The sequence below is a fragment of the Rattus norvegicus genome, chromosome 17 (assembly GCF_036323735.1).
Source record: "Rattus norvegicus strain BN/NHsdMcwi chromosome 17, GRCr8, whole genome shotgun sequence".
NCBI lineage: Eukaryota > Metazoa > Chordata > Mammalia > Rodentia > Muridae > Rattus > Rattus norvegicus.
The window spans coordinates 88301391-88320612 of record NC_086035.1 but is presented as its reverse complement, the minus strand read 5'-3'; the positions used below and the strand labels follow the sequence as shown (position 1 = coordinate 88320612).

The window sequence follows — 19222 nt, the reverse complement described above, 5'->3', positions numbered from 1 at the left end:
TTTTTTTTCTTTCGGAGCTGGGGACTGAACCCAGGGCCTTGTGCTTGCTAGGCAAGCGCTCTACCACTGAGCTAAATCCCCAAGCCCCTCTAGTGAATTTTTAAAGAGCTAAGTATAAGAGAGTATATGCTGTCTGATTCTACCAATACAGACTCGTAGGAAAGACAGTTTGAATTGACTGAGGAAAACAAAGACTGTTTTCAGTGCTGCTTGTGGAAACCGTGGCTTTGCATTTGGCAAATCCCCTAGATGGAGCAGTGTCCTCAGCCCGAGGGAACTCAATATTCAGGTTATGCTGATGCTTATCTGGGAATATACATTTGTTAAGCTAATTGAACCTTGCACTGGCGTATTTTATCTCAGTTGTAAGTTACAGTTGAATCTCAATAGGTGATGTGAAGAACTGTTGGATCGGTTCACTCCACTGTCTGTGTTCAGGAGTGCTGGCCTGTTTTGGACAGCACAGCTATGAACCTTCCTTTACCTGATGTGAGTCCAAAGGCGTGTGCACGAAGGAGTGGTGCTGCTGAGTCATCGCACACACAGGGCACTGCTGGTTTCCAGTGTGCTCACATGCACTGGCTCACACACTAGCAGCACAAGCATCCAGTCGCTCTGCGGGGCGCTCTGCTTCATGTTAACCTGTTTTCAAACTTTGGTTACTGTAATTGGACCAGGCAGTGGTTTGGTTTATAATTTTAACTTACGTTTTCACAAGGCAAAGTTGATTGCACGTCCAGTTTAATTGTATACTTGTAGGCGTTCTTTGGGTATTTCAGGTGGGGAATTTGGTGACTAGAGAAATAGAGTGGGTGCCCATTGACCTTACCTTTCAAATTCTTACCACCTCTGACGAGGTTCTTATTTTAGTGCAGTCTGAGTGAGTGATACTTTGTTTTTAATACTTTGAATTCTCTAAGAATTTTCCTATATTGTTAAGATGCTTTTCTGATTTATCAGTCATAACCAAAGCTGCAGTTTGCCCATCACTGTTTTGGCCCTCGGTTTGAGTCCATGGTTTATTTTGAGTTACATGGTTCTTAGCATGAAGTCTGTGCCTTTCCAGTTACTGTATAGTAGAAACCAGCTCACTTATGGTGTCTGTCTCCGGTTGATACATACTAAACATGGCTCTGTCCTGAAGTTGGCCTGTGGAAGCTATGCAATGCTTTCCAAACCTAGAATGAGTTTTATATTGTTACGGGTTTGTTTAAAAAGAAAGAACACACCAGATCCTGTAGGTCTTACGAAGCCCTAAATACTCACCGCTGGTTCTTTATAGATGCTCATCCTGTGTGTTGGTCGTTTGTATGGTTGCTTGTGTTTTTGGACAGGGTTTCTCTGTGTAGCCCTGATTGACCCTATGTAGACTGGGCTGGGCTCAAACTCCAGAGATGGGCCTGCCTCTGCCTCCGAGGGCTGGGATTGAAGGCTTGTGCTACCATGCCCAGCCCATTGGTGGTTTTATTTGCATCAAGCCAACACTGCTTTTGATTGCTGTGGCTTGATAAGTGGTTCTGTCTGCAGTGTATTCTTCATTTGCTCAAGGTGCCTGGCTTCCACTGAGGTCTAAGAGTACTTTGTCATCGATCTGCCATGCATGAGGCTCCAGGTTAAACCCACAGAAAGAAGGGGAAAAAATCCTGATGATCTTTGTTCACTGTGCAGTATCATCAAAGCTGTAGAATTGGGATTTTAGTTACTAGAATACTTACTGTATATGTGTTACAAAATCTAAATGTTGAAGAATAATGGTCTTCAGGAGGCAGAGAGGTGTGTCCAGGGTAACCTCGACTGTGAGAGATCAGTATCTGCTCAGGATCCCCAGTGCCACTTTCTCAGCATAAAGCAGGTTTGTTGGCCCTGTAGGGACTGAGCACAGGAAATAGGAGAGAAAGCAGGAGACAGAGGACAGGGAACAAGGGAGAAGGAGAAGAGGTATTTGTCCCCGGGACAAAGGACTGCCTCTGGATAGAGAGGAGACAGATGTGGCCCATAGGAAAATGGCAGATTATAAAGGTAAAGGGGAAACACCCCCCCCCCCCCCCCCCCCGCCCTGTAAGGATGAGGCATTTGATTGGGCATGTTAATTAGGTGAGCCAGAGGGGCCTTTGATTGCTGGACTCAGTACTTTGCTAGCTGGACCTTGGGGGTCAGCCTCAGGAGGAGGAAGTGGCCAGATAGGGAACAGACCTTGGGGGCTGGCTTCAGGAATGTAATCTAGTGGTTTTTAGTAAGGAAAAGGGAATTGGGGAGAAGGGCAAGGCCTGCCAGAGCCGTTTCGCCATTCTCCAGGTGGCCAGAGTTCCTTCCTGGATTACATAGTGAGCTCTAGGACAGCCAAGGATACACAGAGAAACCCTAGCTCAAAAAGAAAAGCATATGAACAGAAAAACAAAACAAAACAAAACAAAACAAAACAAAAAACCTAAAACAAAACAAAAAAACGCTTGCTATGCTGAGTCTTGTAGTGTATGTCTGGGATTAATTGGTCTGCATCAATCGGAATACCCCTTAGGGTTTTCTTGTTCACCTTCTGATAGACTGAATATATATTGATTGGATTTTAGATGTCAAACCAACTTTGTGTCCAAGCCAAGCTTGTTTGCATGGTTGTGCTCATCAACACATAGTTTGGTTTGGTTTTCTACTTGAAGATTTTCTCCATGCACACTGAGCAGCAGCAGCTAAGCGAGGGGATGGGTGACTCATGCAGAGGTAGCAGGGATGATCGAAATGGATAAGCACTGAGAGGACTGGGAGAGGACGGTGATAGGGATCTGGTCCTCGGGGAAAGCGTGACGGAAGATTTGTCAGGAAAGCCTCACTCACCCTTCAGTCTGGATCCAGGGAGGCTCAGCCAGGCCATAAAGCAGTGGAGGAGTGGGGTTGAAGAACCCCACTTTGGACGACCGTGGGGACATGTTGCTTAGGGTAGTCATGGCAGTGGGCTGAGCGCTGGCGAGCTGCTACCTGCAGAAGGTTCTCAGAGGGATGTCTGGCCCAGAGCCGCCATGATGTTCTCCTGCCTGCCTTGTTGGCCAGCCCCGAACACTTTGGCTCTCTCAGCCTTTGGAGACCTTGTCCAGCCTGCCTGTGGTTGTCTCGAGTAGGAGTTTGACTGTGAAGCCAGCTTTTACTATACGTATTTAGAAACTTTTGCTTATCAATGAAAATCTTGATTTTTTTTTTGGTTGTTTAATCTTCTTTAAATTTATTTTTATTGGTATCATGTTTGCCTGCATGTGTGTCCGTGTACCACTTTCAGTCCTGGTGTCTTCAGGGGCCAGTATCGGGCATTGGAGCAGTGGTTCTCTGCCTTCCTAATGCAGTGACCATTAATACAATTTCTCATGCTGTGCTGACCCCCAGCTAACTATAAAGTTATTTTTGTTGCTACTCATAACTCTCATTTTGCTGTTATGAATTGTAAATATCTGATATGCAAGATATCTCATGGTAGGACCCCGTGAAAGGGTCTTTACACCCTCAGGTTGAGAACCGCTGCCCTAGAACTAGAGTTACAGATGGTTGTGAGTTGCTATTTAGCTGCTGGGAATTGAACCTCTGTCCTCTAGGAGAGCAGCCCTCGCTCTGAACCACCATCTCTCCAGCCCCCTGTGAGAGTCTGACTCAGATTTCCTTACAAGTTTGGTTTTTGAGATGAAGAAAGCCATTTCTCCTTCATGTTTCCTGTTTGGTAAGTAACGCATATTCACTCTTTTTTAGTACTTACTGTGGACATGATCCTTCTCTCCCTACGGCTTGCATAGCATTGTGCTGTGTTGGAATTTAGGTTTCATTTAATGAAAAGCCTTTGTTTTCCTCCCACTTTTGGTCTGTACATTTTTCACTAATCTCGGAGATACAGCTCTGCTCTTACTTGGCTTCTGCTGTTGCTAGTAAGACATCATAATTTGGTTATACTGTTTTTGGAGGTAGACACAGACACACGTGCACGTGCGCGCTGTGAGGTTTCCTGGTACCTTAGGTGCCTGGCCGTTTCCTGGCAGTGAGAGTAGCCGAGGGCTCCGGTCAGTGGAGCTTCTTGAGACTGTGAAGAGCCTTTCCTCCTCATACCTCACCGCTGTCTGTGTAACCCCCAGAGGGCTGCAATTCAGGATTTTCATTTCTTAGAAAGATGACTGGATTCTCATACTTTTGCTTGAGATAAAGAAGCTAATGGAAAAGTGGTAGCTAGTTTCAATTTTTGCAGGGTTATTTTATAGGAAGTGTTTCACAGTTAGTAAAAGATTGAAGATATGTTCATTAATAACACTGTGGAAAAAATCCCTGCTCCGAGAAACAGCCTGTCGACGGCTCATGCCTGTGGTAGGTTAGGTGAGAACTCCTGCCTCTTGGTTTACCTGTTTAGAGAACCTGTGGCACCAGTGCAGATTTGATACTGGGAAATAAGGAGACAATCAAAACCTGGTTATTAGATTATGCAAAGTAACTACCTAGTTATTCATTTGACTTCCCCTCCTCGCTCCCTCTGTGTCCCGCACCCCCACCCCACCCCCTTTCTTGTAGAACCAGGATCTCTTTGTGTTGACTTGGCTGCTCTTGGACTCCTGAGCTCAAGCCATTCTCTCCTGTCTCAGCCTCCCAAGTCAGGGGCTGACTGCAAATCCACTCCATTTAGGTATCAGTATGTTTTTGAAACAATTTCTATATTTAGGTATCAGTATGTTTTTGAAACAATTTCTATGAATTCTTCCCAGAGCAAAGATTATGAAGGATAGGAAATGCCTTATATGGCTGGGTTTTCATTAAGTAGGTATCTGGTACATAGTAGGAGCTCATGTGCACAGCGCCTGGTGGGTAAACAGAAGGACACTAACACCTGTGGTGGTGGCCACCATGGTCTGTTCCTAAGCGACCGTTCCGTGTGTTGCTGAGTTTGGTTTGTCAGTTTCTGTTTGCTGTTGGGGGTGCGGGGGAAACTTACTCCCCACAGCCCCTGTAACTCAGAGGTAGTGGTGCCTAGAGATTTAGAAACCATATTTCTAATAATTAAGAAGGTCTATAAGAAAATAACAAAATAGGACAATATTGGGCTTACATAGAAATTTAGATACGTTCTGTAAAATAAGCCAGGAGGTGAAAACTTAAAATCTTGATACTACTTAAAAATAATGAATGATAATCTGTAATGAAAGAAATTGAGCTGGGCCAAAGCAGACGTCAGAATCCGCTCTTTAGGAGAAGACTAAGACTTGAGAAACAGAACACGTGAAGTTAAGATGGCAGGTAACAAACTAGATGCGAGTTCAGATGTCTTTAAAAGTTCTAGATGCTTCATTATGAAACGTTTTAATTCGAAAGCCAGCTTCAGAGAGTACTAGTCGGAGGCCGCTGGCAGAGATAAGTAACTGTGAAAGAACTAGAGGGAGATTCGCACTAGGGTTTGAGCAGTCTCCAAGGCATGGCTCTGCCCGGGCTTTCTCTTAGCAGTGTTGTCCGAGCAGCCCTCTAATCACGTGGTTTTAAGCTGTCCTTTCCTAGCTGCTGCACAACCCACAACTTGGTCACAGCCACCGCCCTGCTGGAGAGCCTGGTCTTGTCCCTCGATGCTTCCCAGCTAGCCTGCACAGATTGCAGCCCCTCCCCTGCTTTCGATGTTTAGCAGATAACTTCTCATCTCTGGCATAAAAACAGAACAGAAATATTTGCAGCTAAGTGTGAGGACATTGAGAAATACATTCTGTTTGTTCGTTCACTTAGCAAACATCTGTGCAGTGTGTACAGTGAGCCAGACACTAAGCCGACTGTGTGGAAGGAAGCCACGCGGCCTCTAACCTCACTTCCTTCAGAGTGTTGAAAAAATGTCACCCATGCAGTACACTTCCTCCACCGGCTAATGAAAACAGCCTGCCTCCGCGCCCTTCCACCGGTCACTCACACCAACATCTTCACCGGCTCCCCACTCAGGTGAAGTGGAGGGCAAGGATTTTTTTTTTTCCCAAATTAAAAATAGTTTCTGCCATACGTTTTTTAGAAACCTATAGACCCACAGATTCACACATAAGACACCGGGAGCTGGAAATATGAAATAAGGCTTAAAGCACAGAAATAAAAGTAAGTACAATCATTACATAATTATGGCGGAAGCCATCATTTTCCTGCCAGGGAAGAGTCCGGTTCGTAGGATGTTTGCCAAACTGCTGCTGGGCAGGTGAAACTAGGATGGGAGGAACGGACGGCAGCCTCTCAGGAGACATTTCTGAGACGTTTATGTGTAACCTTTGCCTAGACTTTGGAGAAGAACAGGTGTGGGGGTGGGGTGGGTTGTGTGTTACTAGTTGTAGGTTACTGATGCATGGAGAGTCATGCTTAGATTTTCTAGGGTGAGGGATCGAGTAGATGAACTCTGTTAGCCCAAGAATGCTTGAAGAGCAGCATATCCTGTCCCTGGGGAGCGGGGCTGCGTTTCCCATGTACAAGATAGAGTACCTGCTCTGGAGCTCTTAGGGAGAGGAGGGGCCATCTACAAGTCATGAACAGATGTGCCAGCAGTCTGTCCCAGCAGTGAAACCAGAGAATAAATGGAAGATCTGAGGGCAAGTCACTGTGTTGATTAAGAGGTAGTAATTGTAAGGTGCCTGTGAAAAACGTTTCATTTGTAGTAGTGGATATATCACATCTAAAAAGATACTTTCTTACGTGTAGCAAATTATTGAAGTTACAGAGCTCAGTGGAGTTTGTGGAGGGATAAGGAAAGCAGGTATTCATGAGTAGGGACATTTCTGGCATCAGTACACGCCCAGGGACGTGTAACATGGATGAGCGTATATGCCTGTCCTGGGGATGCCTGTTCATTCAGAAACCCCTGCAACACAAGCAGCTGGAGATTAGTGAGGGCTGACAGCCCTGGTGAAGGGTGTGCAGTAGGCAGAGGCACACCGCCACTCATCCGCTGCATGGTGGGGAGGCAAGGGGACCTCAGAGCTGTAGCGTAGAGTATGTACATGAGAAGTGCTAACTAGCTGTGGACCAAGGCCCCAAAGAAGGCTGTTGAGGACTAAATCCTTACTTGAGAGAGGACACAGGAGAAAGAAAAACTTCAAAGTGAAAACTAGACATTAAAACAAACACAGCAAAGCAAACAAAAGAGGCCAGAGCAGCAGAGATTCAGGGACCCGGGACAGATCCAATGTGACCCGCAGCTGGGGAGAGCAGCTTAACGTCACCAGGATTTGGAAGAGCCGTCCTGAGGGAGCAGGGGTTGGGATGCAGCAGGAGCCTTTCCTGAGCATTTCAGGAACTCGCTTGCACATACAGAGCAACTCACTGTATCACTTAGCTTCATTCAGCCGAACTAACAGGCTGAGAACCGAGGGCAGAGCTGGCCTGCGCGTGGCGTTCTCTCTAGTTAGATGGGCAAATTGTGTACTTGGAAAGGCCTTGGGGAAGGAGCGTGAAGTCACTGGTAAGTTTTGTTGAAGTATGGGTGCAAAGGCGATCTTAGGAAGCTTGCTGAGGGAGGCTGGTAGTCTTGAAGGGGAGAGCGCACAAAGGGCGGATGGCCTTGACAAGCTTATTGGCCAAGGGGTTGAGCAGTGGATAAATTCAGAGATGGGAAGTTGTTGCTTACAATTAACAAAGTTGTCTGGGTTGCCAGAGAAATTGCAACCTCGCAAAGCAAGAACAACAGGGCAGTGACTTATATACATCATTTATGAAACTCCTGAAACGTGAGGGGGACGACTAACATTACTGAACTTCAAGTGCTCTGAAAGGCAGTCATGGACTGTTCATTCAAAGAGAACTAGGGGGAAGTGTTGGATAAGGGCTCCCACAGTGTTTCTGCCTAGCTATAACTTTAAACTGATCCACGCCTGACACCTAGTGGTGCTGCGCTCACACTGCTCTTCTGGTGCCCGCCCTGTCCCAGGACTGAAGAGGCCCACAGGAGCATTCTTCTGGAGGCAAACCTCAGAAGTGCTGTTTACTGTTAGCATTTTCCAGGGTGACCTTTTGAAGTAGACAGAAGGTACTTACTGAGCATCCATTACATGCCAGGTACCGTTCTGTACACTTGAGATTTCCATGCAGTGTGTTTTCTATAAACCCACAGGTCCACTGTAAACATATGGGATTTGAGTATATAGCTAAGAAGATTCACCATAAACTCAAAGACTTTAATCTGTAAATGAATAGGTCCACTGTAAACTCACGGGATTTGAATATATAGCCAAGCAGATCCACAGGAATGGGTAACTTGTTTATAAACTTAACATGGGGCTGTCATGTGATTTCCACATGTGAGACCTTTCTGGATTTGTCTCATAGCTTTAGGGCTGTGTCAGTTCTTAGTGGTAAGTAGATATTTAAGGATAAAAGGTTGGTTTGTGCTCAGCTTGTACGTGAAACTCCATTGTGCAGAGTACTCCCTCCTGTGGAGACCCAGAGAAGCTTTTTGCCTTCACCTGTGAGTCAATACTAACGTTCCTTTCCTTCAGATGTGCCTGCCAGAGAGTTTACAGCATTTATGAATGAATTGACATCCGAGACTTAACTTTAAAAGCTTTATATGGGTGTGAGTGGGCTGAAATGAAACATGATTTTCATGGTTATTAGTCTCCTAGGGTTTAGTGCTGTCAGTCTCTCTGGTTCTGAGTGTGTGAAACATTCCCATGGCAAAAAAAGTTTGTAAAAATTAAATGTATTTGATTTGAAAAAGCTTAACATGAGTAATTTCAAACATCGTCTACTTTTTAAGTTTTTAAACTGATTTTACTCCATTTCTTGAAGGTCAAGCTGCATAAAGAGAGTACGTGTTTGCTTCTAGTATATGTAATTGTGATTGAAATGTGACAGGTCTCATCTGGGTCCCTGAAGTTGTCCGATCTGCAGATTGGGTGGTAAAACTTGAATGTACTAATTAGCTTTCTGAAAATGACCGCACTTTTTTAGTTAGGGTTTTACTACCTTGAACAGACACCATGACCCAGGCAACTTTTATAAAGGACAACATTTAATTGGGGCTGGCTTACAGGTTCTGAGGGTTAGGCCATTATTGTGAAGGTGGAAGCAGGGCAGCATCCAGTCAGGGATGGTGCAGGAGGAGCTGGAGTTCCATGTCTTGTCTAGAAGATAAAGAGAAGACCTCTCCCATGTGGCTAAGAGGAGGGTCTTAAAACCCACACCCACAGTGACACACTTCCTCCAACAAGGCCACACCTCCTAATAGTGCCACACCCTGGGCCAAGCATACAGAATCCATCACACTTGTTTTGATTAGAATATGGAGAATAGCTTAATTTAATAATTTACCTTTTCACACTCTCTCTCTCTGTTGATTTTGTCCACACCATAAAATAAGGGGGGAAAAAAGGCTAACAATTAGATGTAGTGTTTTAATGTTTGAGTATATAAGACTTGCTTTTTGTTTGTTTTTGTTTTTGAGTCAAGGTTTCTCTGTACAGCCCTGGCTGTCTTGGAACTCATTATGTAGACCAGACTGGCCTCAAACGGAGAGATCTGCCTGCCTCTGCCTCAGCCTCAGAATGCTGGGATTAAAGGCATTCCCTGCCACACAATATTTTTAACATTAGGTAGTATGTCTCTGTTAGGGTCTTAAAATAGCTTTTATAGCTGAATGTGGTAACTGATGACTGTACTCCCAGCTCTTATGAGTCTGAGACAGGAGGCTTGCTGTAAGTTTGAGGTCAGCCTGTGGGTGCATTCCTGAGCAGTCTGAGCTGTAGAGTAGGCCAGGGCTTCGTCCACTGACTTCATTACCTTTGGCTGGATGGCCAGCAGGGATGCTAGAGGTTGTGGGAAAATTTTTTTTGAGGAAACTGTACTTTTCTCCATAATGGCTATTGTGTTGGTTATTTCTACATCAACTTGACATTTGCTAGAGCCCTTTGGGAAGATGGTATGTGTAAGACTTTACTCAGTGACCCATAATCTGCTGTGATCTATTGTTCTCAGTTTGTTTCTCTATGTATAACAGTTATTCATTGTTTGCATTGATCTTAGTTTTGAAAAAAGAAAAAACAACCAAGAAGTGGACATTTCTGTAGGATCAGTCTCCAGTCTCCACTCTTCCCTGAAAGAACAACCAAAGAGCCCTTTTGCTAATTTCCAGTCTTAAAAGTTCCTTATAGTTAAAAACTTGGTGAAGAAAATGAATACATAAAAGGGCATTAGAATTTTTTTTACAAACTAAACCTTACAGATATTATTTTTACTTTTTTAATTTGTATTTTGAGATTATAGTATAATTACATCATTTTCCCCTACTGGTCTTTTCTTCAACCTTTCATATATATCCATGCCCCTTCCTTCTCAGATTCATGGCTTCTTTTTTCTTTGGGATGTCTCTCTCTCTCTCTCTCTCTCTCTCTCTCTCTCTCTCTCTCTCTCTCTCTGTGTTTGTGTGTGTGTGTGTGTGTGTGTGTGTGTGTGACAGAGAGACACAGACAGAGAGACACAGACAGAGAGACAGAGAGAGAATGTATGTGTATTTCTTCCGTAATCTACAAATGCAACCTGCTTGATCTGCCCTATCACTTGTAAGTGTGTGTTTTCAGGCCTGACCGTGTGGCACGGGACAGCCCATGGGCATCTGCTCATTGAGGAGGGCTGGTTCGCCCACTTGCAGTATTCCTTAGTTGCTTGTAGTTCTTTGTCTGTGATAGAGGACTCACAAGTCATCCCCCACCCTGTTTTCATGTTAGCATGTCTGTTGGTGGTGCCCTGGCCAGTTCATGTTAGTTAGATGTCATGGTGTAGCTTCTCTGACATTTCTAGGAGACGATCTCACAGCAAACATCCTGTTCTCTGGCTCGTACAGCCTTCCTGCCTTTCTTGGGCAGTGATCCCTGAGCCTTACATGTAGGAGTTGTTTTGCAGATGTGTCCACTGGAACTGAGCCTCGCAGCTCTGCATTTTCTGCAGCTGTACTCTTCTGTAATGATCTCCATCTGCCGCAAAGAAAAGTTTCCTTGTCGAAGGATGAAGACTACCTTTTCTCTAAGTATAAGGAAAAATACTTAAAATATAGTGTAGGGTTATGCCTACTTGGTAAAGGGGCAGTTATAGCGTCTCTGCCAAGATCCATGACTTTGCTAGCTAGATTTCCAGCACCAGGCATGATCCATCTTGTTGAGCTGGCCTTAAGTCCAGATAGAGAAAGAGCTGTTGGTTACTGCCAAGGCATGTGTGCCACTGTTGTCCCTTAGGGTTATTGTGCCTTGCTGGTTGCTCTGGTTCACAGGCATACTTAGCAGGGGAGCACTGTTGCACAGGCACACTTAGCTGGGGAGCACTGTTGCACAGGCATACTTAGCGGGGGAGCACCATTCACATGCATACTTAGCTGGGGAGCACGGTTCACAGGCATACTTAGCCAGGGAGCACTGTTGCACAGGCATACTTAGCTGGGGAACACGGTTGCACAGGCATACTTAGCGGGGGAGCATGGTTCACAGGCATACTTAGTTGGGGAGCACGGTTCACAGGCATACTTTGCCAGGGAGCACGGTTCACAGGCATACTTAGCTGGGGAGCACTGTTGCTTGCTTCACCCATTTGGAGGCCTGTGTGACATCTTTGGGTATCGTCAGTGCTAGTCCTCAGGGAGGAGACATTTAAGTCAGGTCCAGTTTAGATCTTCAGGGTCCTCTGTCTGAAGTGCACAGTGTCTTAGCAATGGGGTCTTACCTTCCACTTCCTGGAGGCAACCAGGGGCAACAGCAATAGCCTATAATGTGCTGGGACTCTTTTTGGACAGCTTTGACCAACAGTTCAAAGGAGGGTTTCTCATTCCTGCTGTTAGTGTTTTGGTTAAATAGTTTATGGCTCTTGAGGAGAGCGTCATCAGCCCAGATGGGATAAATTCATTTAAACTGCATGCGTGTAATTCAGGTGGATAATAGTATGGTTCTTATGATGTTTTCCGACCTCCTCCTCCTCTATTCATCTCACACCTGCATCTCCCTTCAGGTCAGTTACATTCTGTTAGAAGAGAGACTGTTCATTGAGAAAATTCTTCCATAACTTCAGTTCTTCCTAGCATTTTCTTGATTAATGATTGATGTGAGAGGCCCTAAACCACTGTGAATGGCGACAGCCTTGGACAGGTGGTCCCAAGTGGTTTAAGAAAGCAGCTGAGGAAGCCATAGTGAGCAAGCCAGTCATAGCACTCCTCCGTGGCCTCTGCTCCAGTTCCTGGGTTATTGCCTTGAGTTCCTGCCCCAGCTTTCCTCAGTGATAAGAGTATGACTTCATAGCAGACGTGGGACCTGAGGCCTGTGAGCCGAAACAGCCTCCCCAGCCGCTCCCGGCTGTGCTGTTCTGTCAGGGCAGGAGACAGCTATGTCACTTGCACTGCCACCACGTGGATAGGGCTTCCCTTCTGGGCCTTGCCAGCACTTGTCACTTTTTCAGGACGTGGCATGTCTGCTGAGAAGTGTCTGTATCTGTTGCCCATTTTTATTTGGGTTGAGTTTTTTGCTATTGAGTTTTTGTAGTTCCTTAATAATATGATTACCAACTTTTTTCCAGATACATAATTTGCAGTATTTTTCTCTTGTTCTGTGGGATCTCTCTTGACTGTAATTTAAGTCACTTCCTATTTCTATGTAGAATTGTTGTAGGGTTTTATTTTCTTTTGCTTGCTATGTTTCTGAAGCAGTGTAAGAATATGTGTACAAGTGTTCACACATTTGTGTATGCAGCACAATACGGGTTTTTTTCAGTCTGTCCATTGATAGATTTACTTTGTTCTGGAACTAGGATTCCCTGGCTGTAGTGATATGTTGTTCTGTTTCATAATTGGCATAGGTCAAAGGTTGTTTCTTTATAATCTGTTGGCTGTGTGTACTTTATACTTAAAATTGTCAGGTAATCTAAATGCTGCAGGTGATTTTAACCTTAGCGTTCTTCAGAGAAATTGGTTACAGATTTAAATCATCTCCTGACTCTGGAGATCCATACTTCAGTCAAAGCCAACAGTCTCTTGGAGATGGGAATCAAGTTCCCAGCAGAACCACTGGAGCCTCTGTGCCTCTTCTCTTGCACCTCTGTTCTCTTTGGACTCGTCTTCAGCTTCCTTCTAATAGGACAGTTGAGTTTAATGGATATTTTCCCAACCAGTGTTTTCTGATTTTCTGCAGGGATACAAGTTTGATGTCTTCTATTGTGGCCTGCCTTGATCTGTGTAAACCTTGTTTACATAAAACGAGCATAGTCACGTGTATTAAATGCCAGTATATTAACCCCCACGGCAGCTTTGTCCAGTAGCCACAATCCCTATTATTACCTCATTGTAGTGAGCAAACCGGCATACCCAAGGATGTTATGTAAAAGTCACGGGGAGATGCAATTGCCAGGCAAAAGACAGAGTATTCAGTTAACTTGATGTTCATATAAATAACTAATAATCACTAGTTAAAACATGGATCAAATGTTACAAAATTTGGCAGTCCGTTTGGAAAGTAAATGGTAAAGGTGGGGATTTAAACCCTGTGTTCCAGCTGTAGGGCCTAAGGTTTTTCATAAATTCTCCACTATCCTGGACACAGAATCAAACTCCTGTGGACATTCAGTATTGGATGGCACCTCTTCCTGGATGTTACTAATTCTTCTTACTCAAGGTGAACTTGATTGAGTTATTGTGAAATAAAGTGTTCTCTGGGCTGTGAGTCAGTTCAGGTGCGTCTCAGACCGTCTCAGTCAATCGCAATCACGTCAGCCTCAGCACTGGCGTAAGCCTTGTTCATTTGCCTATTTTTTCTGTAAAGACAAAGACTTAGTTATCCAGATATGCTCGAATAAGTATTTTGAGAAGATCACTGGAAAGACACCTGAATAAGATACTTAGCCTTTAAAACATGCTCCATGTGTTTTCAGAGTCAGGAGGTGGTAGAGTGAAGGTAGTCAGAAGTGACTGTCTAAGAGTTGCCAGGGCAGCTGTCTGGACGCAGAGGGAGAACTCTCCCTGTTGAGGTTTTAGTACTTGGGATTGGGTTTTTCGTTGTTTTGTATGTGGAGAGATTATCCTACAAGGACTGTGGGGTTGAATGGTACATTTTATTTACTTATTCTCTTAATTTTTTTTTTTGATTGTGTGTGTTGTTCACGTGTACGTATGTGGATGTAGGCATGCTTACTCATGGAGAAATGCCACAACTGTGGATATTATCCTCTCACTTTCTACCTCAGGGTTTTGAGACAGATACCACACTGAACCTGGAGCTCATGGTTACAGCTAGGCTGGGCAGCCACCGAGGCCTGGATCTATCTGTCTGGGGCTGGTTACAAGTGTGCTGCATGCATGCCATTTTCCACAGTGTGGAGACCCAAACTCAGGTCCTTATCACAGCAAAAAGGGCTCTACCCACTGAGCAATCTCGTCAACATACTACATGCATGCATACATATGTAACACACATATATACATACCTACATACATACACACACTTACATACATACATACATACATACATACATACATACATACATACATACATTTGAGACAAGCTTTTCTCTGTAGCCAGGCTGACCTCAAACTCAAGATCCTAATCCCTACACCTTCTGAGTGTTTACATTATGGGTGTGCACTACCATTCCTGGCTTTATACATATCTGAAATTTGATTCATTTGTGCCCAAGTTCAAACAGAATTTTAGACACTCTCTCTCTCTCTCTCTCTGTGTCTGTCTGTCTGTCTCTTTTTTCATCCCCCTTCTCCTGTGTTTGTGTTTAATGTTAAAATTAGTGAGCCAAATGTTTGACTCAATATAAAGTAAGAGTATAGAAACTGAAGAAAAGTAAACTTCCTCCTGAGACTTCAAGGACATTTGAGGAGCAGTTTTCTTTTTAAAAGAATTAGATTGGAGCCTAACAGAATTTAGGAGAGAGTCCATCAAGGCAAATATAAAGAACCCCAAGACTACTCTCAGCGTCCATGATACTCTGCTGGCTTAGCTGACCTCTTTTACTTTCTCTCCTGTACATGAGTTCAGGCATCATGTGATGCAAACTTGTCAGCAGCGAGGTGACCAGCTTTACAAGAGAAGCCATTGCAGAAGCCATTTACTAGACATTGAAATTGTTTTGGATATCTCTCCCGTATAGTGAACTTTTCTGTCAGAATTTTTAGATGTCACCACATTGCTACTCAGCTAACTTTTTGCTATTTTGTAGAATGTATCAATAGTCATTTGCGTTTGGTACATATTCACAGCAAGTTCTTGTATTGGTTTATTTTAACGTTTTATTTTATGAATACGAGTATTTGCCCGTATGTGACTCACATCTGTTCCTGGGGCCCAAGGAGACTAGAAGAAGGGTTAGATCCTCTGGAACTGGAGTTACAAATGGTAATAAGCCACCATGTGGGCACTGGAAATCAAACCTGGGTCCTCTGAAGAGCGGCCAGTGCTCTTAACTGCCAAGCCACCTCTCCAGCTGTTACTTTACATTCTTGATGACACAGATGAGAAGTCATGAATACGAAAACAAATGTCTTATATTCTATAAAGCTTCCTGTGAAAGCAGTGTCTCAATAAAACAAAATATTAAATCCTCAGATCTTTAGCCAAAAACATAAGTGGTTTTCCTTTAATGCTAACTTGTAAATATTGGGTTGGCCACACAGGGATCCGGCCTGATTAGAATTCAGTGTTTGCATTTTGAATGACTTAAATTGATAAATGCTTTTTTTCCCCTTATAAGTGCAGCTGTGTATCACATAAAATGGCAGTGTATTATGAAAAGATGTCCCTAGGTGGTTTAGTCATTGAGTTAGTGTTGTGGCGTGTATTACACAGACATGGATGGGGATATAAATCATTGGCTAAGCACTCGCCGAAAATGCAAGCCCTAGGTGCCTCCCAGCACCGCCAGGAAAAAACAAAACTAAAACTGTGTGACCTTTACATACCGTGTGTGTGTGTGTGTGTGTGTGTGTGTGTGTGTGTGTGTGTGTGTGTGTGTAACATATGTACATATATATTGTTATGTGCCTCCTGACTGTAATTATAAGTTGGCTTTTATCAGTAAAGCTTGACCAATGGATTAAGTCAGTTACTGAGAGTACAGCATTTGAGTTCATACCTGGCCTCAGATCTCTACTGTCCCTCGGCCGATGGCTTAGTTTCTCATTCTTTCAGCCATAGGACAGTCACAGTGCCTGTCTCCAGAGCCTGCGAGGGTTAAACTAATCAGCTCAACACTTCCATAGAAGATGCTAGCTCTGTGCCAACCCTGGTTCTAGGTACTGTGAATATCAGGGGAAAGAATACATTTCTTGCCTGTTAGCTCCACGGGAGACACATACAGCAAATAAACAAGCAAGTAAGAACACAAGTTTTGTAGTAATAGTTTCTGTGAACACAAGGAAGAACAGAAAATGTCAAGTGAGAAAGGAAATTGAGCCCATGCCTACTGAGTTCTGAAACAGCTGCTTCTGTACTGTGATGGCTTGGGTAGCCGAGTGGTCAGTTACAGTTCCTCTCCAAGCTGGGAGTAAACAGGAGTGACCAACTGATGGTTTGCTACTGAGCAACGTCTTTTGAGCCTTCTTTAAAACTATCGTGAAAACGATAGTTTGCTGTTTAACAAATGGTGTTAGAAATGCCATGGTGACAAGTGAGAATGCAGCAGACAGTGTGTGTTTGGGCACTAACCTCAGAGTGGAGCAGTCCATAGGTCCAGAGTTCTACCCCAGCCCCAGGTGATGCTGATGTCACTGTCGGGACCTTGAGAACTGTGGGGGTTCGGTTGTTTGTTAGATTTGGTTCTTTCTTTCTTATTTATTTATTTATTTTTATTTATTTTTTGCATGGTATTTATTACTCAGCTGACCAGCTCTCTCTGGATCTTTCCTTGACATCCATTTCACGGAACCTGTTATTCTCACATTCTATGAAATTCTATTAGGATCACACGTGATACTCGTTAACAAAGCAGACCTCTGTTTTGACTCTGGAACACTCATTTTTCATGAGCACCCTGGGTCTCCATACAGGTGGATCTGTGAATGGACCACAGCTTGCGCAGTACTGACTGTGTCCAGACTGATTGCATTCGCACTCTCGCCAGGGCATTCCCTACTCCTCTTAGCCGATTTTTATAGTTTTGCAATTATTTATGTCTTTCTTCCCATCAGCTTTTAGAAGAAAGAAATGACTTCAATGTTTAGCGCAGATCAGGATTAGAGAGCAGTAGTCTGGCGTCGCTGTGTAACAAGTTTTAGCATTTGTTGTGTAGCTAATTCTTCAAGACTTCAGTCCTCTTATGCTCACTGTATTGCTGTGGGAAGTGGGAGTTATAAGGTATGTCTGCCATATAATGTAGTCATTAAAATACAGACTGTGCTCAGTAACGGAATCAGCCAGTGTGGTTGGCATTTTGTTACGGAAGAAGCAAGCAAATGCTTAGTTAATAAAAATCAGAAAGTTTCATGTTAGCATCAAGATTCGGGATGCATTTACTACTTTGTGAAAAATCTCTGCTCTCATTTTAATTAAATGCCATTTTATGTGTGGGGGGTTTTAATAAGACACTATAAAGTAAAGCGATGCCTTGGGCTTATTTTTTCTTTCCTAGGAAAGCAAAGGAACCGATTGGAGCCGATGGACACCATATTTGTTAAACAAGTGAAGGAAGGAGGGCCAGCCTTCGAGGCTGGGTTATGCACAGGTGCTGGGCCTCTTCGGCTTCTACATTTCTGTAGTTTTTCCTTTTCTCTCCTTCTATGTGCCCTCCCTCTCTCATTTCTATTGTAACTGTTTCTGAGATACAATCTATCCTTCTGGAAACTCAGTGGATATAGCTAATCAGACATAACAATGTAACTTGATAAAGTGTAACACTTTTAGTTATCGCACAGACTTGCAGTCTCTCTTTTAAAAAAAATTATCTTTTAAAGTTAAACTTTGACAAACGGCTTCCGAAATAACAAACTGATAAAGACATTTCTTTAGTAAAATGGAGATTTTTTGGATCCCCAAGTCAGGAAGTACTTGATCTGGCAGGTAGCTCACAGAATGACTGAGGTTTCCTGTGAACTCGCAAGTCCCCTCATTTCCTGGTATCACTGGGGTGCTCTACTGAGGTAGATTTAATACGTGTTTGATACAAAATCCTGTTAATTTAATTTGTGATTTTAATATAATTAACTCAAAGTCAAAAATTAGCAAATACTTCAAAATATTTTTCTCATTTTTGTGCATAAAACAATTTAAAGTAGGAATTGACAAAACTCCTTTTAGTGCACTTTGGGTAAACTGTACTTTCAGCCACAGATAAGTAGTGAGTACCAGGATACAGTTTAATTATCTTTATCGTCATATTTACAGTAACCTTTATTCTATTATCATTAATATGGACAATGCATAATGAATTCTATTAGAATGTATCACCTATCATGTTCCAAGTGTCTCAGTTTGAGAAAATAAGTTGGAGGCGATAATGATAAGCACAGAAGAAGGACTTCATTTCTGTGTCCTCTGTGCTTTTGTGGCTTTTCATTCCTCTCAGTTTTTCTGAGTAATCCAGTACTTTCCTCCATTAAATGAAGAATAAATTAATAGATATAAAGTTTTTTTAAAAAACCACATACACATCCATATTTAAGTTTTATAGTACACTCATCAATTAATTAGATATGTAGAGTGGAAGAACATTGTAAAAAAAAAATCAGTGGATAAAAATCAGCTGATACTGGTGAAATGTGTGTAGTCAGCGTTTGAAGCATGGCGGGAAGTTTTCTTTAGCGGAATGGTAAGGCCAGTGGAGGAGTAGTTCTGTGGGTCTTCCAAGCTGATAGAAGTAGAAGACATTTGGGGTGTGCAGCTGAAGGGCGTCGGTGTCTGGAATTCTTAGAACATTGCTATACTTCATGAGAAGTTGGATGCATTGAAAGGAAGATTTATTTTTGTAACAGGTACTTTGAAAATATGCAAATATATTTTGAAAAATCAGGGCTTATTTGGTCTGGGGGTGGAGCTCAGGCAGCAAGGGCTTTTATCCCAGCACCATGGAAACAGAGTAAAGGGGAGGGAACAGTCTTGGGAGTTATTTCAAAGCTACTCAAAGTGGGTTCCTTCAGGAGTTCCTAATATGTTGTGTGTTCTCTCTCTCTCTCTCTTCTTTGAAGGTGACAGAATTATAAAAGTCAATGGAGAAAGTGTCATAGGAAAGACCTATTCTCAAGTAATTGCTCTCATTCAGAACAGGTAAGATTCCTGAAACCTGATTA

The 19222-nt window shown here is 43.3% G+C and overlaps 1 protein-coding gene across 1 annotated transcript in view; it reads left to right on the top strand.

Moving 5' to 3' along the window:
• The window catches only part of Arhgap21 (Rho GTPase activating protein 21), a 123518-nt gene that overhangs the window by 59866 nt on the left and 44430 nt on the right, over positions 1-19222 (top strand). The window contains exons 4-5 of the mRNA NM_001191693.1: positions 17569-17661; positions 19121-19199. Of these exons, the coding sequence (NP_001178622.1) occupies positions 17569-17661; positions 19121-19199 (172 nt within the window). The remainder of the gene's footprint in view (positions 1-17568; positions 17662-19120; positions 19200-19222) is intronic.